Genomic DNA, 25,592 nt, shown 5'->3' with positions numbered 1-25,592 from the left:
CTGGGAAACATTAAGCCAAAATCCCTAATGCTACTGCCTGGTAGTCTGCACTGTAAGCTCTGATTTGTTGGAAGAAGTTGAAATGCATTCCTATTTGTAATGTTTGTAATGCATTGCATTAATAATTTTACGGTTTTCTATTAAAGATGCTTTTTTTTTTCATTTTGTCACTATCATACCACTTTATTTAGGTCTGAGACTTAGTTGTTGCCATACAGATTTAACTTGTTCTGTAAGCATCTCTAGTTCATTTGAAGTGAAATCGATTTGCTATGCCAAGTTTTAAGGTTTCTTTCATTTAAATCAGGTAATACTATGTTTCCATGGTGTTTCCAAGAAAACTGTACATATATAGATGGTGTCAGTTTTACATACATTAGATATAAAATTCAGTAAGCTCAACAGTGGATTGACTCAATTGCAGTGTCTGTAACACTGATATCTATTCTAATCTGTGTTATAGTAGATTCACTAAGAGCTCTTCAAATGAAAAGCAGGGAAGGTCAAAAATGCAATCTTTCTAATGGAAGTCAGTTGTTCCTTTATTAACAGAATCACAGAATCATATTGGTTGGAAAAGACCTTTAAGATCATCGAGTCCAACCATAAACCTAACACTGCCAAAACCACCACTACACCATGTCCCTAAGCACCTCATCCAAACGTCCTTTAAATACCTCCAGGGATGGCGACTCAACCACTTCCCTGGGCAGTCTGTTCCAATGCTTGATAACCCTCTTGGTGAAGAAAAATTTCCTAATATCCAGTCTAAGCCTCCCCTGGCGCAACTTGAGGCCATTTCCTCTTGTCCTATCACTTGTTACCTGAGAGAAGAGACTGACCCCCACCTCTCTACAACCTCCTTTCAGGTAGTTGAAGAGAGCGATAAGGTCTCCCCTCAGCCTCCTTTTCTCCAGGCTAAGAGGATTAAGGATTAAGTGGAAAGGAATCTCAATGTACTTTACACCCTCACCCCCTCTCAGTCCATACTACAGCATTTATATGGAGGAGTTCTTAATTCATTTTCTTTCTATTTCCATGTGCTTCCAAAGTTATAGATAGCTTGGCTCCAAGAACAGAGTCTGTAAAGACAAGTGTTTCTTATAATAAAATCTCTGGATGGAGTAGTCAGGGTAAGTATGTAAGAGGAAGTGGAGAAGGAGGCCTGTCCTCTTTCACCTCACTTAGAAAATTACTTGCTTGCTTTTGCATATTAACTATAAAATAACCTGCATGTATCAGCAAAGAAGTCTTTCTTTTGACAGATGCCAGTTCATATTTAGTATATACATTTGTAAGTTAGGAGATACATTTAAATAATTTAGTTCCTAGGTAATGTTGATGTTATAAAGTACTCATGATAGATCAGTGCAGAATTTCTCGAGAGAACTATGCTAGAGAAAGCATACCAATGACTTGTTTTCCTAGTTAAGCTGCATTTTTATCTGTGATATGTGACATGCACAAGCTATTCTAAACTCAAAGTGCAATGTGAACCAAGACACCACAGGTGAATCCCTGCTATGGCCTGGTATCAGTAAGTTTTTCAGATTATCTCAGGAACTTCTCCTCAAAATAGAAGCAAAGGACGTTGTCCTTGTTCTAACACTGAATAATTATGCAAATGTATTTTTACAAGTTGTTTTGAACAGAAACTTGTAATTATACAGAAGAAACAGTCTAAAAAGTTGTCCATGTGATCACTTATTTGTTATTAAATAATTTTTTAAAAATCTATCCTAGATACATGGCTTATATCTTGATTAGAACTATAACAAATACTTTTTGGTGACTGGGTAAAATATTTACAAATTCTTTCCAATGCTAATGGTGTTCTTATTGTAACTGTGTTGCTACAGCTGTCTATCCGTGTAGAACGATGTTGTATGGAATATTGTGTTATGCAGTGAACAACTTGCTTTCACTTCTTCTGATTGCCAAAACCAAATTGGCCTCTGTAATGGCAGTTATTTGTCATAATATTTAAAATGTAATAGAACGTTGTTTAATCTAAAACACAAAATGCACAGTGTTCTATGATATAAAGATCCAGCTGTTCCAGAATCACACAAATCCTGATAGCATTTGACGCTGTGTCTTTAGTGACTTTTTTTATAAGGGAAAAATAATGATACCAACACTTATTGACTGTCTTTGCTTGTTTTGACATATTGCCTTTATCAAGGTTATATCAAAGGTATATCAAAAATATCAGGTAAGATCAAATTGGTCATTAGTTCTAATCATAAGACTGTCCAAATACTACCTAAATGAGACAAATAGGTCCTCCTAATAACACTGTGAAAGCAAGACTTGAAAAAAAAACCTTTTTTTTTTCTTTCACATCATATCTTATGTTTTTCTGTCCCCACTACATTTAGCAACTAACCAGGTTGAGATGTTTGATACATATACTAGATTTTAAAGCTCAGCTCAATTTTGTCTTTGTTCCAGACCTTTGATGAATGTGTGGCAGCTGGAGGTTCAGACTGTGCTCCAGAGAAACTTTGGCTTCAAATTCCGTTCTTCTGTGGCCACAGCTCCGAATGCTGGTAGGGAGATAAATGTAGCTTAAGTTGCTAGTGGAGTATATCAGCGCTGAAATCTACACTTAACAAATTTGAATATATGGCACAGCTGGGGAAAGTGTGAGGGACTGGACAGAGTGAAGCAGCAGGTACTTTAGTAATGTATTTTCTTTTGAAGATGCATTTTAGTGAAACAGTCGTGCAGTTCTTTAAACAAGCAATATGTTAGGTTACTGTATCAGCAGTGCTATGAGGGAAAACAGATGTTTTCAATTTTAAAAATAATTTTTGTAGATTTGGAGTCTTGACACTTTTCTCTTATGTCAGGCTACAATATCTGTCTTTCTGAATGGAGATATTTTGTTCAAGCTCCTAGAGTTTCTGGGGAGAGTTAAATAATTGAAATCAGGATAAATTTATCTTCTTGAACCAGACATCCAGTAGTCAATGCTACTTACTAGAAACTGAAACAAAAACAGATAGTGTCCATCTGTCAATGCAGCATGTTTTATAACAATGGCACAGACTTTAAAAAACTCTTTAGCAAACTAAAAAAAAAAAAAAAAGACATAGACGATTTGAAGGATTCTGAGTGAAATCAAGGGCAATTATTTGTTAAAGGTACTGTTCATCCAAACATAAGCAAAGTAAATGGCCACTTGGGAGCTCCTCTTTCAGTGGCTGTTGGTCAGACCGATCTACACCTGGGCCAGGTGGAGAAGCAAAGAAAGAAAGAACTCTCAACCTGTCTTTTTACCCTGTCTCGCGCTATAAAAAGGAGGGAAAAATGTCAGTTTAATTTCTATCTGTTGTTCAGTAGGGAAGTCCTCCCATTAAGTGCAATGACTTTCTAGTTCAGAATTATGCTTGTAGGATGCAAAAGGGAAGGTGTGTTCTTACTAGAACCATTTCTGGTATCTAATGTGAAAGTGGAGACTTTAGTATTGACATTGAGAAAATGTAAATCCTCCAAAAATTGCATTAATAGAGGCAGTAACAATATACATACATGGGGTTTTTTGTGGATGGAGTTATTAGTCAACTAGAGGAGTCAAATTTTTAGATAAGAACACAGATGAGAGAAACTGGAAAGGGAAATGAAGTTAGGAATGGTTATAACTTGAAATGAGTCTTGCCTTTCCTATACAAATGTCCTGTTATGAAGTAATCTCCATCTAGGGACCAAGGATTGTTGGCTGACACCAGAACTTGCTGTAATTGTTCTCTGTCATTTTAGGAATGTGGGAAGCAGATGGGCTTTGGAACAAGCCAAATACAATCTGATTAATGAATACTTCCTAGTGGGAGTTACTGAAGAGCTTGAAGACTTTATCATGTTATTGGAGGCAGCTTTGCCCCGGTTCTTCAGGGGTGCTACAGAACTGTACCGGACAGGTATTTACATGGTTGATTTCCATGGATTCCATGGATTTTGTCATCCTCTTATCACTTTTTTTTAATGTGAATTCTTTAGACCTACATGAATAGTTTTGAGTCTCTGCCAGGTTTGCCTCTCAGTTGGCTGCTGTTCCTACAGAAGAGACAAACTCTTTAAAAGACTCTCGGTACAAATTTTTGAGGGCAGCCCAAGTATCTTCCTGCCTTACACAGATTGTAAATATTTAAGGTTGGGGTAAAGGCAGTTGTGTAGGTATACCACACTTAAAAAATTGTGATGTGTTTATCAGAACAGTTTTGAAAGGTCTTGCAGGGACTTCAGTTTTGTAAAATGGCTGGTAGTGGCAGACTTCCATTTCCTCAGAAGCCCTGCTGAAATTAACTGTGCTTGATGCAACCTGGTTGGCTGTGCAAAAAGGCCAAAGGGATACAAAGGCCCAAGTACATGTTTATCTGCCTGGGGCCATAGTAAGAGGTTTGTAATATAGCTAGTAGCTCGGTTTCTAGGAGCTGGCCATGCAACTTATGATGAAGAAAAAGTCCATCTTAGCAGGGCTTCTATCTGCAAATAGAGGGAGAAAAGGGTCTGATGTATAAAGGATGTGTAGTATTCAGAAGTTTATTATAAAGCAACAGATAGCACTTCTTGGGGAAAATGCTGTCATTTTGGTCACCTTTGTCTCATGAAAGAAGTCTCTTTCTCCGCAGTTTGTAAAATTCTTAACATTTGATGCCAGATTAACATCTAAATAATTAATTTTGAAAGACCAATCTTGCTCCAAGTACATTACGTAGAGTAATCGTGTTCCGTAAATGAAGTGTTCATTCCCTGGGTTTATTAGAATAAGGATGAAAGAATTGAAAGAACTGATGCAAAATTCATTAACATTTAGTGAGAGAGACTGCAATTTTCCAACCCTGCATGTTATGTTAATAAATTCTGGATTAAATTCTGTCACTTCTAATGCAGTTTATCAACATGCTGAAAGTATAAAACTCTGTAAATAAAAGGACTGTAAATATTTTTTAATCATGTGAACTTTAAAACGAAGTTCTTGCTTTCATTTTTCATTTAGGAAAGAAGTCTCATCTTAGGAAAACAACTGAGAAAAAACTTCCCACAAAAGAAACTATTGCCAAGCTACAACAGTCTGAAATCTGGAAAATGGAGAATGAGTTCTATGAATTTGCACTGGAGCAATTTCAGTTTGTCAGAGCACATGCAGTTCGGGAAAAAGATGGAGAATTGTATATTCTGGCTCAAAACTTTTTCTATGAAAAGATTTACCCTAAATCAAACTAAGAACACTATACTGTTAGATTTATGGACCTAAATCTTTGGTCACATCATCATCTTAGTCCTCAGCCATGGAAACTAGATTGCTTGTAGACCTCCAAGACGTTTCCTTATAGATCTGAGAAAAGTGGGCTGTGGATCACCTCCAGGGCGTTGGATACTGGCTAATTAAGTTGGTAATCCAGAAGCAAAGGCTTCATTTCTTTTATCTAACTAATACATTCTGTGGGAGTTAATATCCTTTACCTGAAGAAATCTACACTTTAATTCGGAGCAATTAATACACAGCAGTTCTAGTTGAAAATAGAAACAAACAAAAAATGCTTCTGTTGATGCTCTTTTTAATTTTCAGAGCAATTTATTTTCATTTATACTTCTGTGAAGAGGAAATCCTTTTTCCCAGCTTTCAACATGGAAATTTTGGTTGTATACAATATGAGTAGTGTTAATAACTGGTTGACATCTGTGCTTTGTTTTTGTGAATCATGTCACATGTTATTAATTGGGATGGTTAATCATGTTCTGCTGAGAAATGCTGCTGCTGCTGAAATTGCCCATATTTATATATGTGGTTTTATTAAAAAAATTACAACTAATCATTAGTATTAAAACATCATTTCCATGTTAATTTTGTAAAACATTAAAGAACGGGAGCAGTGGGGTTTTTGTTTTGTTTTTTATCCCCACCACCACTGACTGAGGTTGGGAAAACTACAGAGAAAGTTGGTATTGTCTGCAGTTCTGGTTGATCCTTACACAGTGGTATAAAAATCGTCAATTCAGTATTAAGTTTCTCCATGGATTCTTTGTAATAATTGTAAACTGAGGTATTGGTGAATCCATATTATGACTCCATTAGTGAGCTGTGGTATGGTTAGGGTTTTCCTACTACTTCGATACTTTTACCTGTAGAATATTTTTACTAAGGTGCTTTATAACGTGTTTTAAAGCATTGCATTTACAAAAGGAGTAAAATGCTGTAAATACTGCTTATTTTATGTATTTGGACCAAAAGGTTTAAAGTAACTAGTTTAAAGTGGGGTTTTTGCACCAGTTCTGTTACGTGTGAAGTGCGAAACATCACCTCTACTTCCTGGTTGAGTTAACTGTTGGACATTGCTGAAATGCACTTCAGTGACCTCTCTGACTTCAACACCAGAATGTTGTCCAGGGATTCTCTTTACAGAAATGTAGTCTTCATCCTTTTATTATGGTAAGAGGAAAAGAAGAAAAATGTCATGTGTAGTCTGGTTGAGAAAGATGCAGTGAACTTGGTTGACATAATTGTATTTATGTAACTGCCTTATGTGACTATTGTAAATTTGTGAGTTGCCATTATTAACAATGTGAAACACCTGGTAGATGAAGTAAATTGAAATTTGAGAGCAGATGTTTGGGGCCACTGCATTATAGCAAATGGCAGTGGCGAACTACAAGAATTTGTTTCCTATTGAATTTTCTTAAAGATCTGAGCATTTACACATCTTACACCTGCCTTTTCTTAAAGTGCTTTTCACAGGGTTTAATGGGGGAAGGCACTGAGGAGACAAAGTAAGGAATGGTGGTAAAGGTTTAAATTCCTAAGGGACGATGCTGAAAGCTTAGTTTAAAATTTCCAAGCGGAGTTTCTTTAACCGGCTTGTTCTTGTAATGAAAACAAAGGAAATGGAAAATGGTCTGTGAACTGGATGTCTGCAGCCAAAAGCAACAGCCCAATTACAGAGAGGATAATGAGAGACTGTTAAGTACATCTTGCATTTTCTTTGTTTTCTTGGACTTTTCCCTTTGAATTTTAAAAATAGATCTCTCTTTGTCCTTCCCAAATCATCAGGGAAGTTCCTTCTGATAGCTTACCATTTATATAGCATGAACCATGCATAAGATTTCCTGTTCTAGTTCTTGTCTATTGACGTCATTAATAATGCCAACATGTTTGGGAATAGGATGTGTTAGTTCACGCATGAAGACATGTTTCCTAGCTAAAGAAAGGAACTGAGGAGTCATACACAAGAAGTAGCTAATGGAGATCTAAAAATTTCCATAACAAAGCAGTAACTTTTTGGAAATAAAATGCATATTTATAATCCCGGGAAAGATTATCCACTCAGTGATAGCTTTATGTTAGATATTATTTTGACTGTGTTGTTTGCCTTCAGAATAATTCGGATCAGTTTACCTTCTTGAGTCTCCTTCAGAATCTTCAGAAGAGCACCTCTAAGAGAGCAGAAGAATTTACTAAGTGAAAACATAAAATATTCATCTAAGTAATGAAATAGGTGTGTAGACAAATGCTTCTGTACTGACAAGAAAAAAGATAGCCAAACCTTCTACTGATTTTGGTAGGGTCTACAGAAACCTCTTCTATTCTGTAAGCAATTTTAAAAGTTGTGTTCCTTTTTTTTCCTTCCAGGATTTAGAATTTCTTAATTATGAGTCTCCAGTAACAAAAATAATAGAACAATGCAATTTTTTTTACTTTTAAAAGAGCAATATATTTTTCATAGTTCATATAAGAAAACACATTTTATTTAATCAGATATCACTTCCTGTTCTTTGCTGTTAACAGACAGGGTTGAGACAAACAAGAATTTTAGGAGTATTTTTTTAAAATGCTAGCTACAATTGGAGAGGTACATACAATTCCAGACATACTCTGAAAACGTTACTGTCTGTGGAACACAGAAGGAATCAAGACTGGCTACTTTTATATCTAGTGTAACCATTAGGTCAACTGTGAACTTTTTAGAATCCTTTGAATTCAGAACTATCAAACTTGGATTTCCTAAAAGACAGTTTAGGAAAAGGAGCTTTACAGATTTTTAATAACCTGCTCTTTTCATCTTCTATTCAGAAATGGAAACAATCCAAATTGTTGGTATTAAAAATATTTTACAGTATATCAACAGAATGTATCTTGTGTATTTTCCCTCAATGACTTACAGTGAAAAGCAGCAATACATGGATTTTTGTTGCAGGTTGTATGATCAGTAAACTTACTATGCAGCCTCCTGAACATGGATCTTTTAACTGAAGTCACTGTAGTCTCTGCACAGGAGTGAGATTGGCTTTTTGCAGGGCTAAGTTCATTTGAAAAGTGGTGAAATCCTCATATATATATATATATATGTATATATATATGCATATATATATATATATATATATTAGTTGAGAGTAGGTTTTGTTATACTGTTCTGTACTTTTTGTACAGGATTAACACCCCGTCTTTGTGCAAAACTGTAGCCCTGTTGAAACTCTTGAAGTCAGCATAATGGCGGTAGGTCCAGCTGCGCTGGTAGCTACATAGCCACAACCACAGCATGCCTGGAGCACTTGTGATACACTGGGCAGTGTTGAGAGGAGAGCAACAGTGTTTTTAGCACCTTCCCATAATAATTCTGCAGCCATGCAACACGAATTTCACTCATATTTTGTTAGTGCATCTATAAGCAGACACAAGGCTAGGGTGCAGAATGTCCTACGTGCATCTCCCTGCTTGCTCTGGGTTGATTTTCAAGCAGTCTCTCTATTAATGGTACGCTGACCATGGCTTCATTTTCAAACAGGCATGAAAATTTATAGCTATACAGTATGGGAGAGGAAGAAGCAGCCCATCCTGGTCATTTGAAATGCCTTTTCTGGGTACTTAGTTTTTCTGAAGATACTTAGCTATTTTTACTTTCCAGGAATAAACATTTGCTTATTTATTGTCTCAGAGCAGTTCTGGTTTATATCAAGGAAAATTCAGTTATTTTCTGTTATACTTCTGTTTAAATTTTCCATTAAGCTTACCTGGCGTTGCTAAACGTGTATATGACAAAAGGTATAGATGACACGGTCTGAACTGTGCTGCTCAAGCAGTCAGTGGAAAATCCTGATTCAAGTGCACTGCCAATTTAGCTCTTCAAAATTAGAGCGTATTTTATGACTACTAGAGATTAAACTTACGGAAACTGTAAGGCTGCTTAGTTGCATGGATGCTTCCTTTACTGTAAGCCTATGCAACTATGTAACCTTTGCAGCAGTATTTATAGAAAGAGCCCTCTTCCTGAGACTTTTCTGGAGCATAATTATAAATGTTCATACACTTGTACTGTCTGATATTTACATCAGCAGCTTTCTGTAGCTTCTGTAAAAAGAGACAGGTTTGTGAGCATTTCTAAAGCAGTACTGAATGTAATTTTGAAAAACATGGATTGTGCTTCATGACTTTTTTCTTTTTAAACACACACACAGCTAAATAGTGCCTTTTTTCCTCACAATCCATGTTGAAGATGCTCGCTCCCACTCGCCCTCCGTAAATTGATTCGTTTGTGCAATACTATTCCAACTTGAAACCATTTTGTCACAGCTGTTTGAGAAATAATCTCCATTTTTCCTTACTATGCTGCCAGCTTTCTGTTGTTGAAGTGTTTCAGTTGATTACCTAATGCAAATGCTATAAAATAAAACACCCAGTGGGAAGGGGAAAGAAAAGAAGTCTGGTGTCCTGTCTTAATATTTGCATGTCACATTCACATTAAATGCTTTTTTTCTAGGAGTGTTGTTATGCAGTATTGTGAAGTTCATTTGCAGCTATTGTGATTTTGGAGGGGAGGGGCGAGCTGGAATGTAGCTCGTCTGTAATAATTTCGTATAGCTATAACCAAATATATTTATAGGCCTTTAGAATTTGCATTGGGCTTTCTGGCCAGAAATGCAATAAATTTGCAGAGGGTATACACTGTGCTGAAAGCGTCAATGAAAAGTTCTTAATATTAAAACCGAGATTTGTAAGAATAGAAACCTGGCATTAAAACAATGCATTGATACGTACGTGCTTCCCTGCCTGAGGGAACAAATGACCTGACCCATTACTGTGGTGCTGGAAGATGCTCAGTTACTGCAGTGATGAGTATGTTATAAGAACTGGAGTAGAATAGAAATGTCATTCGCATTTGTAAGCAAGCACTTAAAGCAAGAAAATACAGTGAGCATGGGTACCCTACTCTGTTTAGGATTTCTGACGTGTACTGTAACCATTGCCCTATAAACATTCCGAGCTGCATGCGCTATGGAGCTGAACAGGCGTCTGACCCAGCCAAGCTTCTTAATGCGATAGTTCCTAAATACTTAGTTGTCAGCCTTGATGATTAAGCACTGTCATGCAGTTACTCAACTTCCACTCGAGGATTTTGATGGCTTTTAAAACCCCCCTTTCGTTGCAAGTAGACTTTTCCTTCCTTCTTTCCATCAGTGGAAGCGATAGGTGTAATTGTGCACAGGAAACAAAGTCTCTCTGCTTTTATCAGCCAGGGGGAAGTGGAGGAAAAAATTGCCTATATAAAAGTACAGGACTTCCTAAGGTCACTGCACCTCTTTCTGAAATGATGTAGTAAACAAAATGACAGCCAAAAAAAGTTACAATACAAAAAATGCTTTATTTAAAATGACAGTAGCTTCTCCTGGGAAAGACAGAATGACTGTAGTGTACAGATACGTGTTAAATACTGGTTGAAGTTTTTTTTTTTTAACTGATGCTGCCATTTGCACAGGTAATTAATCTCATCAGTTGGAATTCATGGGAGGGGAGTGAAAGAAGGGAAAGGGTTTTTTTTTGTTCAAAGCTAGATTTTTTTTTCAGGTCCTGTATTTTCATTTTATTTATTGTTTGAATCTTGCATTTGATTTCAGTATAATTTCCTTACTTCTTAATAAAATACAAGAAGTTGCTAGCGAATGTCAAAGCAATGTCCAGATGTTTTCTTCAAGCACAAGTCCCCTGCTATGACCTCCCCCTGGCTTCATTACCACATAACGCAGATGTGGTAACTTTCAATAAGAGCTAATTTAAAGGACTAATAATACTCTTTATTAAAAAAAACCTCTACAAAGAACACCTGTGGCCTAAAAATGAAGGCTTTGAGACCTTTCACCTTGTCATAATAACCAACTACATCCCCATAAAAATGGAAAATACTGTGATAAACATTTTCTGCCCATTTTCTGCATGTTTACAAGGCTGGTCCTGAATTCACTCTCAGATTTGCTGCACACAGACATTAACTTCTCATAATAAACATGACGGTCAAAATAATTGCACAAAGAACAACTACCCATCTTCCCATTGAGAAACAAAAATCTTGGAAAATAGATTAAAATGGTGATTCATGGGAATTGTGGTTATAGTTCAAGTAAGTATACAGGTATTGCATTCCTCTGATGCTTTAAGAAATGGTTCACTACCGTGCTGTAAGCATGCGTGTGTTGTTTCACCCTGCTATTGATGTGAACTCATCTGTGGGTTTCAGCTAAAAAAGCATTGTATTTCAAACAAAAATTCTGTATTAATAAGGACAAACACTGTTGTATTTTGAGAGAGAAACATACCTAATTTGGTATGATAATTTAAATGCTCTAACTCAACCCGAACTCTGGGTTTGATGCAGCAGTTACTGGAAAATATTATGAACTGTCTCTCTTTACCAAAAAAAGAAAAAACTGAGTCTAGAGAATAACGGTCTTCTGGCCCTAAAGACATTAGTGTCTTGACAAATATTGATTGCCATTTTTAGCACAGAATAGAATTTGGCATCCTTAATCTCCTTTATTTAGAATTTAATAACTTTTAAAACGTTGCGTGACTTGGAGAATTGGCAAGGGGAAAAGGAATGTTTAACTGCTAGAGACTTGTGCAGTTACAGGCTGGCTTTGTCAAGACTGCCTCAGTGCAGTGTGTAACGATGAGCCAATATAAGGGCAAACATTGCGTAAAGCAGTTCATACAGTAATAAAGGGTATATATGCATCTGTGAAGACAGTATGTAAAGAACACAGAGGAAAGTGCACGCAGAAATATAAAGCACTATATGAGATTGCAGTAATTCCTTAAGTTAACAGCTATGATGGCTATCTTTGGCCTAATTATCTGCTTTGGATCTTCAGTGCCTTCCCTTGACTGAATTAATGAATTCAAAGTTGCAGTCATCGAGGCTGCTGCTATTATAAGGAAGGCCTGTACACTGACAAATGAAATCTCTCCTCTTTATAACCCCAGACCAAATACCTACTTCCAGCACTTTGCTCCAGTACTACTTACAGCTAAGCTATAGATCTGGAAAAGCAGATTACATTGACTGGGAGGCTTGTCTGCTCTGCATTTGAGATCCTTGCTTCTTGAAGATAAAATAGTAATTGCGTGATAGAAGTCAAAAATCTGTGAAGTCTGGGAGAAAGCATCTTATGCTCAGATTATGTGGAGCAAAAATTGTGCACTTTTTTTGGTGTCCATTCAGAATGAGTTCACTGGCTTAGGCAGATTCCAACCAGACATCTGTTAATACTAAAGGCTACTTTGGAGAGATGGTTGGAAACCTGAGGTTTACTTTTAGCAAAAACTGCCGTAAACGTTGTTTTTCCACAAAACTTTTCAACAAAGGTTTTGGTTTCTTTTTCTTAAGACAAATGGAGATTTTTTTTTTCCCTTAGAAACAGAGCAAACCCCCCACCCCACCCCAGCAAACATTCTTTGTCACTGCCCCCCTTTTTTTTTTCTCCCCCAAGTGGATGGAAAAATGTGTGAGAGTGTACGACATCTGTGTTCGGCCTCTTCCTTTTCTCAGCTGGCTCTTTGAGATAGCATAAAAGGTATCATTCCTTCACAAGCCTTCCAAAGGACAAGTCTTATCTTGCAGGTATTGTTGTAGGACATGAGATCACGCTCCAGTATGGAGTTTATCAAACGTGGTGTTTACTCAGGATCACCTTTGAGAGTCTGGTGGCAATAGAGGTCCCTGTCCTGGGTGTCGGAGGTAGTACTCGCGTATTGTGCTGAATTAGCTTGTGCGCACTAGTGACTGTGCATACAACAGTTCAGATACATTCACCCGATGTATCTGACAGTCACTTAATCCAGCAAGGATATTTAACTTGTGGGGTTTTTGGTTTGGTTTTTGTTTTTTTTTTTAAATCTTTGTGCAGGACAAGTGCCTGACAAGATGAGAATCAGGCTGCAATCAACAGGTTTTATTAACAAAAGTTTTGTAGGTGGCTCATGTGTAACTTTGGTTCCATATCCCTCCTCCCCAACTCACCCAACCAGGAATGTCCTCTTACATAGATATATGTGCATGTGTGTCTACACATATATAGTCATAGTTCTCATCACTTGATCATGAGATAAATGGAGAGTGAATTACAAAGCCAAAAAGTCAAAGACAGCTTTGGAAGTTTGAAAACCTTGTCAGTAGTCACAGGGAGCAAAGCACACCCAGGCAGACCCTCGAATGCGCTTTCAAAACCCAGTTTCTTTGTGTATCTGAAATGGCCTCTCAGCATCCGTTGAGCAGTCCAGTTTGGGTTTTACTCGGTTCTGGTATCTAGGAAACAAATCTAAAAGAGCTTTCTGCAATGAAAGATCCTGATATTAAAGCTTATTGCTCCTTTAACAGTGGTGTTTTCCAAGACACTCATGTACCGTGTGACTGAGGGAGGAGGGAGAAACCCTGATGTCCTGGTTTATCACAGACATTGAGGTGGTTGTTCAAATGTATTTCATCATTTTATGTTCTGCTTATGCGTGTTAGTTTAAACACATTCTTTTTCTTGTGTTTTCTCATATGCATGAAAAAGATGTGTTCAAATCCAAAAGAATGTGCTTTTCTCTGTATGCTCTGTTGGTAGACTCTCCTCCATGCCAATCTCATTTTGTTTATCCAAATTCAAATAATGATTGATAACTGGACGTCTTACTGCCTAGTTCCAAAGATACTGCAGAAGACTAGGAAATGGGGACCTGGGTATCACGGCCATACAGGATATTCTAAAATTTCTTGGAGCCTGTGATATTCCATAGCTAAAAGCAATGCAAACTGAGTGTTGTGATAACGCTATTTGTCGTTTTTTCAAATGTGGAGCCTCAATTTAGGTATTTATGTTAATATGTAGTTATCTAATAAATTGCTCATGGGTTGTTTTTTTCTGGTTGAGCAAGTTTCAATAACTTCCTAGGAAAGTAGAATATCTAGTTTTGGTGCCAAGGTATTAACATCCATCCACAGTTTGGCATCCGAGTTCGTAATTGTTGGCTTTATTCTTTTAAAACCACCCAGAAAATTGTTTTCTGTTGCTTCTTGTTATGAAAATACATTTCTAACAATTTTTTTGAAAATCATTTCCTCTTCAGATTCTCTTCTGTAATCACATCTGCAAGAAAAATGTGAGTTAGGAACATTAATCTTTTGGGAGTCTTGTGTCTAAGTCTTTGAAGACAAAGTGCTGCTTCTGCTGACTGTAGACTTTTTGCCCAGGGTGGTTTCCTTTTTCCATATAAATCAAAAAACCCCATACTGCTGTTCTGCCCAAATCAGGCGGGGGGAAGGGGAACCCTCAAGGAATAAATAGCTGTTTTTCATTTGATGTCACTGCCATAAAAAACAGGACAGGAACAAAATCTTAAAAGACTTTTGAGAAACAATGTTTAAGCAACATAGATGAAAAACAAAGCCAAACTCTCCGCCTGCCCAACGCTGGGGCAAAAACTCACCCACATCACTTCAAAATCTATAGGATTCCAGTCTCTGAACGTCCCTGCGGATTAGGAGTGTTTCTTAGGGTTCTGCAGATCGGATTCTAGGCTTCAACTGCTAATACGTCAGCTGTCTATAAATGCATCGAATAATAAGATTTATTAGCAACATTTGATTCATGTCCTCAATTTCTGTGAAGAATATGCAGGTGATGGGCAAATCTGGCTGCTGAGCAGAGACTTGCCTATTGAAAGGCAGAAGGGAGGTTAATTGTGGAATATTGGTGTCCGGTTTTAGGAATGATGATTTTTCAGTCTGTCAGATGACACAGAGCATAACCGAGAAGTTTAAGCAACTTCCCCACAGTTACTCATCAGAGACAGATGTTTCACTCTGCACGTGCAAAGCAAGTAGACCAACGTAGATAGAGGAGTTGAATTCCTGCATCTTGCACTTCTCATCTTTCTAGCCATCTCTGGGCATCTGTCGTCGTCATCATCTATCCAGTAGAGAAAAGTCTCTCCATCAGGTAAGAGCTTTCTTTTCCTACTTGGGAGCAATGTAGATGCTTGTTCTTTGTAGATAACTTGGTGTAAGAGCTGTGTTAGTATTATTGCACATAAATATTTTTATTGGCACATAAACCAATAGTGCTGCAGATCAAAAGGAAGCCTGTGTTGGTAAGCAGTGTTGGCATGTGGCTGCCATAATATCTGATTGTTACCAGATAGTATTGAATAGAGTCCTCTTATCCTTTGCAATGTTTTTGTCAGAAAATCTGGTACTGTTATCCTGTATCAGAGGTAAGGCACTGAAACACAGGTGCGATTTATCTGTCCCGAGAAACTGCATCTTCCGATCCTTCCTGCTGCCTGTGTGCAGGCTCTCCCCTCGCCCAGCGACGGCGTGGGCCTGCTGGCGCTTCGGCAGGGATGCCCCATGCAGGGCAGGGAGTGGCCCAGCTGGATTCCCATTTCTGCCGGCAGCGAGAACGTTGCTGCCAGCCATCAGGTATAGCAAACAGGAACAATTTTGAGGAACGGGGCCTTGACCTGGTGGGTATGCCTGCTGAGGTGTTTTGGCATCGATTCGTGCTGAGGTAACAGCAAGATTGGGCTTTTCATTGCGCTCCTAAACCAGGAGTGTGGTGCCTGCAAATACAGCAGGGGTGTTGGTAGAGGTGAGTTGCCTACAGCTGTGCAAGAACGTTGTGGAGGAGCCAGGAATTCAGCTGAGACCTCCTGAGCCCTGCAAGGGTTCCTCCTGTCTCTTCGCTAATCTTCTTCTCATATAACTTTCTACCTTGGCACAACTAATGCTCCCAGTTAATATGTACTAACCTCTAGCATTGTAATATAATAAAATAATAATTTATGTCTTAATACGGAATTTAATTTTTGTACTTTCCTGTCATGTTTCAGGCACTGGGAAGGGCCAAAGAACAGGTGTGGGTGTCTGGGGAGTGCTGTATTTGCAGTGCTGGTCATGAGTTATGAATCCCTTGAACTTGCTGTTGTTGGCTGAAGCCATATCAGGGTACAAGATGTTGTTCTTTGAGACTCCAAAATGAATCCTAGCCCCTGAAGTGGGAAATAAAGCAACATACAACAACTTTCTGAAAGTTGGAACCGACTCCTTTGACTCATTTGGAAAAGGGTCAGAACAGGAACAGCTGTTTGTGCTGGCAGTGTTAGGGGATTAGACTGCAGCAATTGCGCTTGCTTTTCTCCCCCTAAGTCTGATTCTTGCTTCTGAGGTTTTGTGTGATTGGAGAAAAGAAATGCCATGATTACCTTCTTTGTTAGTCCGCTATATTGACCACTTTAAAAACCAAGGAGAAAAAGATCAGAGAAGGTGATCTCATCCTTTTAGACATCCGTAGCCCGTGAGAACAGTGGTGTTTCAGAGTCCTCTCTAGTGAATGCTTCAGATAGTCTTGTGGTGAAGTATGCAGCCGGTGGGAAGAACTGGGGAGATGTAGAAAACATCTATTGTATAGAACCTTCCCACTTGTGTTCCCAGACCAACATCCCTCTTGCCCAAACTCTACTAATCTTTACTTAACAGGGTAAAGACAGGTTATTTTTGCTTCATTTTGAAAAAGAAAGCAAGCATCTTCCCCTGTCCCAGCAAGGACTAGTCATACAAAATGAAAGCACGAGGACATTGGACTGAGATCATGCCAGAAAAACCCTTTAATTTTTTGCTATATGTTCACGCCTACGTTTAACTAAAAACATGCCCAAGAGCACCTGTGCCCTTGCCATGCAGTAACGCTGTCAAAAGGAATATTACCTTTCCCTATGCTCTAAAGAAATACTGTTGGGCCATAAATATGTGCCTGTGCAAGCTGAGGGCTGTAGCATCACATCTGCTTTAGAGAGCGATGCCCCCAGGGCTTTCCATGCCTGCAGGACTGCCACGTGCGTTTTGGGGCTCTGGGCAAGCAACAGATTTAAACTCTGCCCAGCCGTTGATGCAAAGGCCGTTGCAGCATCCTCCCTGTCCCTGATCATCCGCTCTGCCGTTTGGTTTTTGAAGGGGAGACTCGCTCTCATGGCCTCTGAAAGCTCTCCCCATCTCCAGAGGGGCTGGGGGTAGGAGCCCTTTGCAGGGCAGTAACTGCTTTAAAATGAACATGCGTCTGCACTTGCTGCAATTATTTAGAAACCTGCATGTCAAATGACCCACGTTAAGCCAAACAGCATATTACTAAGGGTGTGCTAACAGCACCAGTGCACTAAACCACAACTGACAGCCTGACCCAGCACTGTGCTTTAAAAGGGCAGGGCCGCAGCGTTGGAGTCGGAATTCTGCTTTAATTAGGCCATTACCTGACCTGAAAAGCTGTATTTTCTTCCTCCTCTGCATGTTAGGCTGGAGGAAGGGCTGCTGGAGAAGATAGGAAGAGCCCTATCTGATCGTTATTGGGAGTGGATGAAAGCCATGCGTTGCCTTTTCCTTTTGACATGTGCAATTAGTTTGGCTTGTGTGGAAGAAACATGTCAAGGTAAATGGCCGTCTCTGTCTTTCCCCTTGCTGATCCCTGGCAAGGTCTGTCATTTGCTCCTTATGTGCAAAGCTATTCAATCACCTGTTGACAGTGGTATCCCTCTCGTAAAACTTGTAGCATACCCTGATTATACACCACCATGAGATACCTTTGCCCAGGCAGTGCATCATGCAGTGGCCGGCCACTACTGTCAGGCTGTTTTACAGGCTGAGCGCACTCCAACTTTCCTCATGAAACTTTGTTTGAACCCAGGTGTTTCTACATTTCTTTGCCCCGCCCCCCTCCCAGATAAGCTCTTCCATTTTTATGGGGATACAAGGATCTTTCTATCTTTCTGTCCAGGGCACGTGACATCTGTGGTGCTCACCAGGAGCATGCTGCCGTTGCCCCTGCTTCCAAGCAATCCCCTCCCCACCGGCCCAGCAGCGTCCCACAGCTCTGCTGCCTCCTTTGGCCTCCTTGTCGGAGATGTCGCATGTCTCCTGCGTTTGCTCTGACTTCTCGGTCTTCTCAGGCAGGGATCTGTGCTAATGCGCTTACCTTCAGAAAACCAATGAAATCAGTTCTTGCCTGGAACTGCTGCTGGCCGCCGCCAGTGCTCAGCACGCACAGGGGACAGACCCTCCACGGCTGCATGTTGCAGAGATGACTCTTACAGAAGGCAAAAGACCTGGTTTGTGGTTTTTTTTTAATAAATAGATACAAGAATTTATTTTCTTTATAAAGTTCAGTTCACTAGATTGAAGTAATGCTTTGCTTATGAGAAACAAAGTCAAAAGCAAAGCAATCCAATGCAAATATGAGAGGGAGTTCACCCTTAATTCACCTTTTAGGCCAATTGCAAATGTGTTGCTGATGGGTTATGCCGAGGAAAGGCATTAACCTCACTCCATATTTGTATCTCGGAAGCGTGTGTGTGTACCCTTCCACCACTGCTGAAGGGGTGGCCCCTTGCAGCTCCCAGCGTGAGCCATGGTCACACGTCTCCGGTCATACCCTCCATCTCACTGCAGATTTCCTGTGTGGCTGCAGGAAAGCAGTTTTAAACTTGTGCTGTCTCCTTTGCTTTGACCAGAAGTGCTGCTAATCCTTTTCCTTCTTCTGAAGTTGCATGTGCATGAATACCGACGGTGTGGCGGGCCAGCGGCTGCGAGAGCTCTCTCTGCCCCAGGACGGTGCGGGTGGTTTGTATTTGTCCCCATTTGGGTGCTGTACCTCAGCAGATGGTGATGCCAGCGCTCCCCAGTGTCACTTAGGACACAGCGGAGAATGTTCCACGGAAAGGTTTGCAAAAAGCTTCTTTGTTTGTTTAATCACAGACACTTTGGTTTTTTCCCTAAGCAATATTTGAAGGGTGATGAAGTAGCAGTTGAGCCCATCAGGGGACAGAAATCAGATAATGTGTTAGAAAAGGAGGGATACACAGAGATGAGGATAATGGAAACAGCACTGGATTTTTACAGTGCTATTATACAGTTAAAAAAAGTACTTAGCTCTGTTTTATAAAGGGGAAAATTGAGGCATGGCAAGATCCAGTGGCTTCCCCAGGGGCGTACAGGAAATTTTTTATGTTGCCACTAACATACAGAGTGCTCTGGCCAACAAATAACTGAAGTCCTGTGCTGCCGGAGAGCCCCGGGAACGCGGTGCCTGAGCGAGACTAGGCCCTGTCCTCACCCGCTCTTCGCCAAGACCCCGCTCTGCAAACAGGGACCTACATGCGGCTGCCCAAGTCCAGGGGCGGCGACAGGACCTCTGCCCGTGCTGCTCGCCTGTCCCCCTCCCCTTTTTAGGAGGCGGCAATTGTACAGTTACAGTGACATGACTGGTAATCAGAAAGATCATTTGTGCTTTTTATCACTCCTACTATTGCCAAAGGGCCTGGTCTTTAACCTGATGGCGTTCAGAGCTGAACCTGGGGACAGATAAACCATTAGCTGCTAAGTTCAGTCTTTATCGGGCTCTGAACAACTCGCGGGAGGCAGCTACGGGGCTGCAAGCTCGGGAACCGGGAGAGCTCGGCAGGGACAGGCTCATTGCTCTTACGCCATGCCTGGTGCCCCTGCCTCGCTACCAGTCACCCCTCACTTCTGGGAGCGCGCCGAAGCGTCAAGGAAAGCAAAAGCCTCACCTTAACCCTGTCGTTTCCTGTAGAGGCTTCCGCACCGCAAAAACTGCACGAAACCCCGGGGGGGGGGGGCTGGAAGAACCCCCTGGGTCAGCAACGGCGCGGGGGGGGGCGGCGGCCGGGTGCGAGGCGGCTGCGGAGCCGCCCGGCCGTCACTAGATGGTGCCCGAGGAGCGGCACCGCCGCCCGCCCCGCCCCGCCCCGCCCCGCCCCGCCGCGGGGCCGCTCGGAGGCGGGTGGGCCCGGCGGCCGCCGGCTGGCAGCTCCCGGCGCCGGCAGCGGGCGGCTCTCGGCGGCGCGGGGCGGGCGGCGTGCTGGCAGCGAGGGACCGCAGGGAGGTCCCTCCGGGGTAAACACGGGCGCTATTTTTTCTTTCCGGGCGTAGCCCTTGTTTTAAGTCAGGTGGCTTTTTGGGGCTGATTTTAGTGCTAACTTGAGCTTAATTATTATAATGCAATGAAGGGCTGCTTCAAGTTAAATAATGACCCTTGCATTGTATTTATATGAATGAAGAATTAACCTTAAAAGGTTGCCCTTCTCAGAAAATGGATTGCACACTCGGTTCTCTCTATTGATTAGTTTAGGTATGTAAAGTGCTGCATTTTATCTCACCAGCCGCCCGGTAAATTTGTCATGATGATACTTAAAGGAGCAAATTGACATTGTTTATTTTCCCAAACCTTTTTGGCATATTTCTTGGCTTCTTATTGCACCTTTGAGCTATATAGTATTGTGTGAAGGAACAGTGATAACCCTTCTGCTTAAATAAGCATGACAGTACAACATCTCTGTTCAGCTGAAACACCAATGAAAAGGATGCTGCGGTGCGAAATGTATATTACATTGCAGCTGATGGAGCGAGGTTAGCAATCCTGAAGAGGTTTTCAAGACGACTGGAGTCTTCCCATATTAAATGAATGATGGGAGGGTTTGTCAGAATTTCTGTTCACTCCAAGAATTGGAGTTCATTTCTCCTTGGAGCTGCCAGATAACGTGAGCCATCCTAGTAATTGCAAAGTACTTCAAGACTGGGTAGTGTTAGAGATTTTGAATGTGACGTGCAACTAAGCAAAAAGAGACAGGACACATGCATGCATTTCTGTATTATAGAATTCTGAGGAAGTAATAGGATGATGTAAAGTTTTTAAGTGAAATATGGGCATCTGTTTTTCCTACCGAAGTTTTTAAACCTTCTAAAATTTTCCCAAAAATGTATTGGGGAACGGGGGGAATTTTGTGCCCTGACGCTAACAACAGCTGAAAATCACTCCTCTGCGTGCTGCCGCAGGAAGCACCACTGCCGTGGTTGTGCCCCTGGAGATGGGGTGTTTCCCCCACCGGCACTCGGGGAGCAGCCTTGGCACTGCTTGCCCCAGGGTCTCAGTTTTGGGGGTGGGTGAGGGCCGTGCCGTGGCTCAGTGTCCCCCGCTGGCTGACCCCACCAGTGCCTCCCATGGGGGGCTGGGGAGCATGGGTGTGGGTGCCCCATGTCAGGGAGCGGGAGGCTTGCAGGCACCTGCTTTGGCCAAGCCACAGCAGTGTCCCCGCTCCCCACGCTGGGCCGGGGTCCAGCCACCCCCATCAGGCTGCGCTGCCCAACGCGTGTGAGGGGCAGCCAGCCAGCCTCCGCCAAGGCGGCTATTTCCACAGCTGACAGTCTCTAGCGTGCTCCTTCAGTTACCCTCTCTGGTTTCTCAAGTTTACAGATCTGCTTTTGGTCTCTGCATGAGCAATTGCCACCCCTTTCCTAACCCCATATCCCGGCTGGCAGCAGGAGTATGCACGCCACTTAAATTCCCCAAACAAAATGGAAATGGAAAGTCTTCGGTTTAGTTGAAAAGAACAGCGAATTCTGCTCGCAATCTGTAATGCAATTAGCGTTATTTGACTTGGCAGCCTTCGGAGGGCCTGCGTGGGCTGCAGGCTGCGAGGGCCTGAAGTCAGCCTCCGTCTAGGAAGCAGGACTTGGGAGGAACTCTCAGTAATTTTTACATCTGAAATCTCTCTGTGGTTTTTCTCCCCCATCTCCTCTTCCCTCCACCCTCGGTGTTCGGATGCTGCAGCCGATCCTTCTTCCCAGCTGGGAAGGGGTGAAGTCGGCTGGCCCTCCAGCCCCTGCCCTCCTCTGCACCCCTGCCAGCTCCGCGGGTGTCTGCGTCCCCCCGCCCGGCCAAAGGAAAATAATTCTGGGTCAGAACTCACTGAGCCATCTGTAATTCTGAGGCTAAATTATTTCTTGCAAGGGAAATAGCATTAGGTCAGTGTATCTGGCCTGCTAATTGCTTTAACTGGCTGAAAAGATTTTGGTCTGTTCTTGAACTGTTCGTGCAAACTTAACAGAACAGCGTTACCTTCAGATCCTGCCCCGTCTACAGCCAGAACGTATAAACAAGTCTTTTGGTAAGAAAAGCAGCACAAAGTTTCAAGCTATGCTAGCAGAGGTTATGTGAGACAGGAAGTTATGGGCAAATTGATTTCACCACTGGGAAACTAGGGATTTTTTTTCCCCCCAAGTAATGACTGTAAAGCATGCTAATGCTATTCAACATTAGTGCATTAAAGTGTGGCCTTATTAATTCAAGACATAAAGGCAACAAAATAAGCTGTTAAATTTAAAATATAATACATATATAATGAGAAAAAATGTGTGAAAGCTTTATTCAAATGAAAATGCAGAATTGTTTGAGCTAGTGAAGTATCTTTTGTGCTGAGTTATGAGCATATGTAATAGATTTAATTATTAATTTCTCCATTGTTCTATGCACACAGACAGGGTTCAAGGCACAGTCATTCTCTGGCTTTCATGGATCTAATTTGTATAGTTATTGCCTGAATAAAGAATTGCTCTGATTCCTAGCTCACTTTTTTCCTCTCCTAAGTACTACCTCACTGGTCCTTTCTGAAAGGAGAGCACCTGCCAGTTCTTCAGGAATCAGCTGATCACTTCCAGTGATGAGGCACGCTCCCAGTGACGTTCCTTTTCAAGCCTTTTTGTCTAAATGAATTATTGTGCATCCTTTTTAATTTTATTGAACAAATTATATTTGTCAAGGTCTAGCTTTGTAAATAAATAGCTAGAGACACATGGGTGCATATTGCTGCTGTTCAAGGTCTCCTGTTCTATTTATGGAAGCCAGATGAATGTGAAACAAAAGAGAAACTTTTCTCTAAAAGCAATTATCTTTCTGCATTCCCATCAGTATAATTATATTGCAAGGAATTTTAAGAAGTCATACAAGTAGAATTGAATACTTAAAATCATGGCTGAATTGTTACGTAAAAGCTGAGCAGAGCATCTTGCCTCATGCTAACAAAACGCGCCGTGGCTGGCTGTTCTCTTACACCTTTACACCTGAAATGTATGTGCGTATTCGTCATAAAATAATAACCTGAGATCCATGCTATACATATAAAAAGTATTTGTGGGAATAACTACTGAATTCCTCTCAATTTTGAAGTGCTAATATTAATGGGTTGAAATATTTTATCACTCAGGCATTTAAAAAGTCATGGCCCTGCTCTGTGAGTGTCTTTATGAGTATTTTCTTTGACTTTGGAGACACACTGTGTTATTAAAACAGAGCATCTTCTTTGTTAATGGAAAGGTCTTCCCAGATGGTAAAAGGAATAAGGCCCAAGAACACATAGCAAGGTACAGACTGCGTTGGTAGAAGAATCTGGTAAAAATCATTACGTTGACCATGCTTAGAGAAAAACCATTACAACTTTTTAGGAAACTGCAGTGCCAGCATGGTTTGTAAAAAGTCACATCGTTCTGGGGGGGGGGGAGTAGAGAAAGTCTGCCAGGAGAGTAAATTCTTTTTGTCCATTGTCCCATCAAATTTTGAGATCTTTTCTTGAAAATAAGAAAGAAGTTGTCTTTTCCCTTTAATTTGTTGGGAAGATGCTGTCAGACCACCAAAATAAAAATTATGGGGATGTTCTATGGGTGCTTTTACATTCCTATCAGGGCAGAAAGTTCAGCAAAAGCAGCTGCAGGGGTACTTCTTGAGGAGAAGCAAGACCAGGCCTGGCTGAAAGCCTTCTTCCAAAGCAAAAGAAATGGAGGTCCTGCAGCAGGGATCTGCTACACCACAGTTAATCTCTCAGCTACCACCTTCCTTTGCAGGGAGGTGCTATGGAAAGGTGAGAATATGATAGTGCAATTAAAAACCATTAAACAGTCCTTGTATGAGGAAGTGAAATAAAAGTGGCATGGGATAAGTATATGATGTTTCCAGATTTGAATTTGTAACCTGTATGTTTAAGTGTATATTTGCATTTAATACTAGAAGTAGACAGATGTGTTCTTTCCAGCTAGATTTTTCCTCTTACCTCCCTCCACTCCTCTTGTATCCAGGGTTGCTGTCTTTTTCCTTGCCCTGCTGCCCCTTTTTCCTCTTCCAGCCTTTCTCATGTCAAACAGGACCATGTAAATTCAACATTTTAAACCCAGCTATGAAGAAATGAGGGAGGTATTTAGCCTGACCTTGGCAAACAGCTTTAGCAAGTCAGGAAATGTTCGTAACTCCCCATGCCATGGCAGACGGCTGCGCAAAGCCGCGGGCTGAGAGGTGCCCGTCCCACATGGGACCAACTCCGTGCTGCACACCTACAGCAGCTCCAGCCCAATGTTTTCTTTTCTGTGAAAACCATTTTGTCTGCCATATGTTTGCATTTATTTCCTTTCCGGCTCCGTACATGACTCATCCGCAGCAGGACTGAGGAGCCAGGGCAGAGCTGGGCCGCCCGGGAGCTCCTTTCCCCGCTTCCCAGCCCTGTTTTGGGCAGCTTTCTGGAAGGCAGTCCCACGCGAGGAGACGTTTGCCAGGCTGCAGGAATTAACCCGCTGTGCTCGTGGCAGCTGGGCTCAGCGTTGCTTTGCAGGGCAGGCACGCGAGGGCTATCCTCTTCCCCTGCCTTGATACAAGAGACTGAGATGCTTCTCCCTCTGTAAAGTGATAGAGGCAGGTTTTATTCACTCTGGCTTTGAACCTTGCCGTTCCCTATAGGTTACCCGCAAAGTGTACTGCCACAGGTCTGCTGCTCCTAGGTTTTAGTTCAATCCAAACCTAATCTTTTCTTCTTTTTCCAGAAGTCCCATTGGCGCCAGAGTTTTCTCGCGTTCAGCCATGGGCAGGGTTACAGTAAATGGTTTCCTCTCACTTCCTTCTGGGATCCTCTGCCAGGGCAGGAGGTATGTTTCCATCTGAGGATCCTCCTTGGGAAAGACTCTTATTTCACGGGGGGGTATGCCTGAACCATAATGGTATTTTAACTGACTTTTGGTTTTTAGTAAATTCTCCTCCCCCCTCCAATAATCTGCAAATCTGTTACCAATCAGAATATGATACGTATCCTCAGCCAGTTTCAGTGGGGCTTATTTCTATTACATCTGGCAGTGTGTCCAGCGGGGGAGAAAAAAACCTCAACCAGAATTAGCTGCTCTGAAATCAGCTGAATTTTGGATGTGTTCAACCTTTTTGGCCAGACTCATTCCGGTTCATGAGAAGTAATTATCTCTTGAGCATCACATTAATATTAAAGATCCATAGGCATTAGCGTTTAGGCAATATACCTTCTTCCCAGCTCCAAAAAAAAAGATGTGGGATAATTGATCTGAACATGCTCCAAATGTGCATATGTCTTTATTTATGAATTCCAGTGTGGATTGTTTGGGAGGATAAGGCGGAATAAAGAAAAGCAGGCAAAAATGTTGAGACCT

At 41.3% G+C, this 25,592-nt stretch overlaps 1 protein-coding gene across 1 annotated transcript in view; it reads left to right on the top strand.

The window, feature by feature from the left end:
* Window positions 1-8,341, top strand: part of HS2ST1 (heparan sulfate 2-O-sulfotransferase 1) — an 83,432-nt gene extending 75,091 nt beyond the window's left edge. Inside the window, exons 5-7 of the mRNA XM_075508453.1 lie at window positions 2,455-2,552; window positions 3,766-3,923; window positions 5,003-8,341. Coding sequence (XP_075364568.1) covers window positions 2,455-2,552; window positions 3,766-3,923; window positions 5,003-5,229 — 483 coding nt within the window. The 3' untranslated portion in view covers window positions 5,230-8,341. The remainder of the gene's footprint in view (window positions 1-2,454; window positions 2,553-3,765; window positions 3,924-5,002) is intronic.
* Window positions 8,342-25,592: the final 17,251 nt, after the last annotated feature.

Source organism: Mycteria americana, chromosome 7, assembly GCF_035582795.1.
Source record: "Mycteria americana isolate JAX WOST 10 ecotype Jacksonville Zoo and Gardens chromosome 7, USCA_MyAme_1.0, whole genome shotgun sequence".
Taxonomy (NCBI): domain Eukaryota; kingdom Metazoa; phylum Chordata; class Aves; order Ciconiiformes; family Ciconiidae; genus Mycteria; species Mycteria americana.
This window is presented reverse-complemented; position numbering and strand designations above follow the sequence as displayed.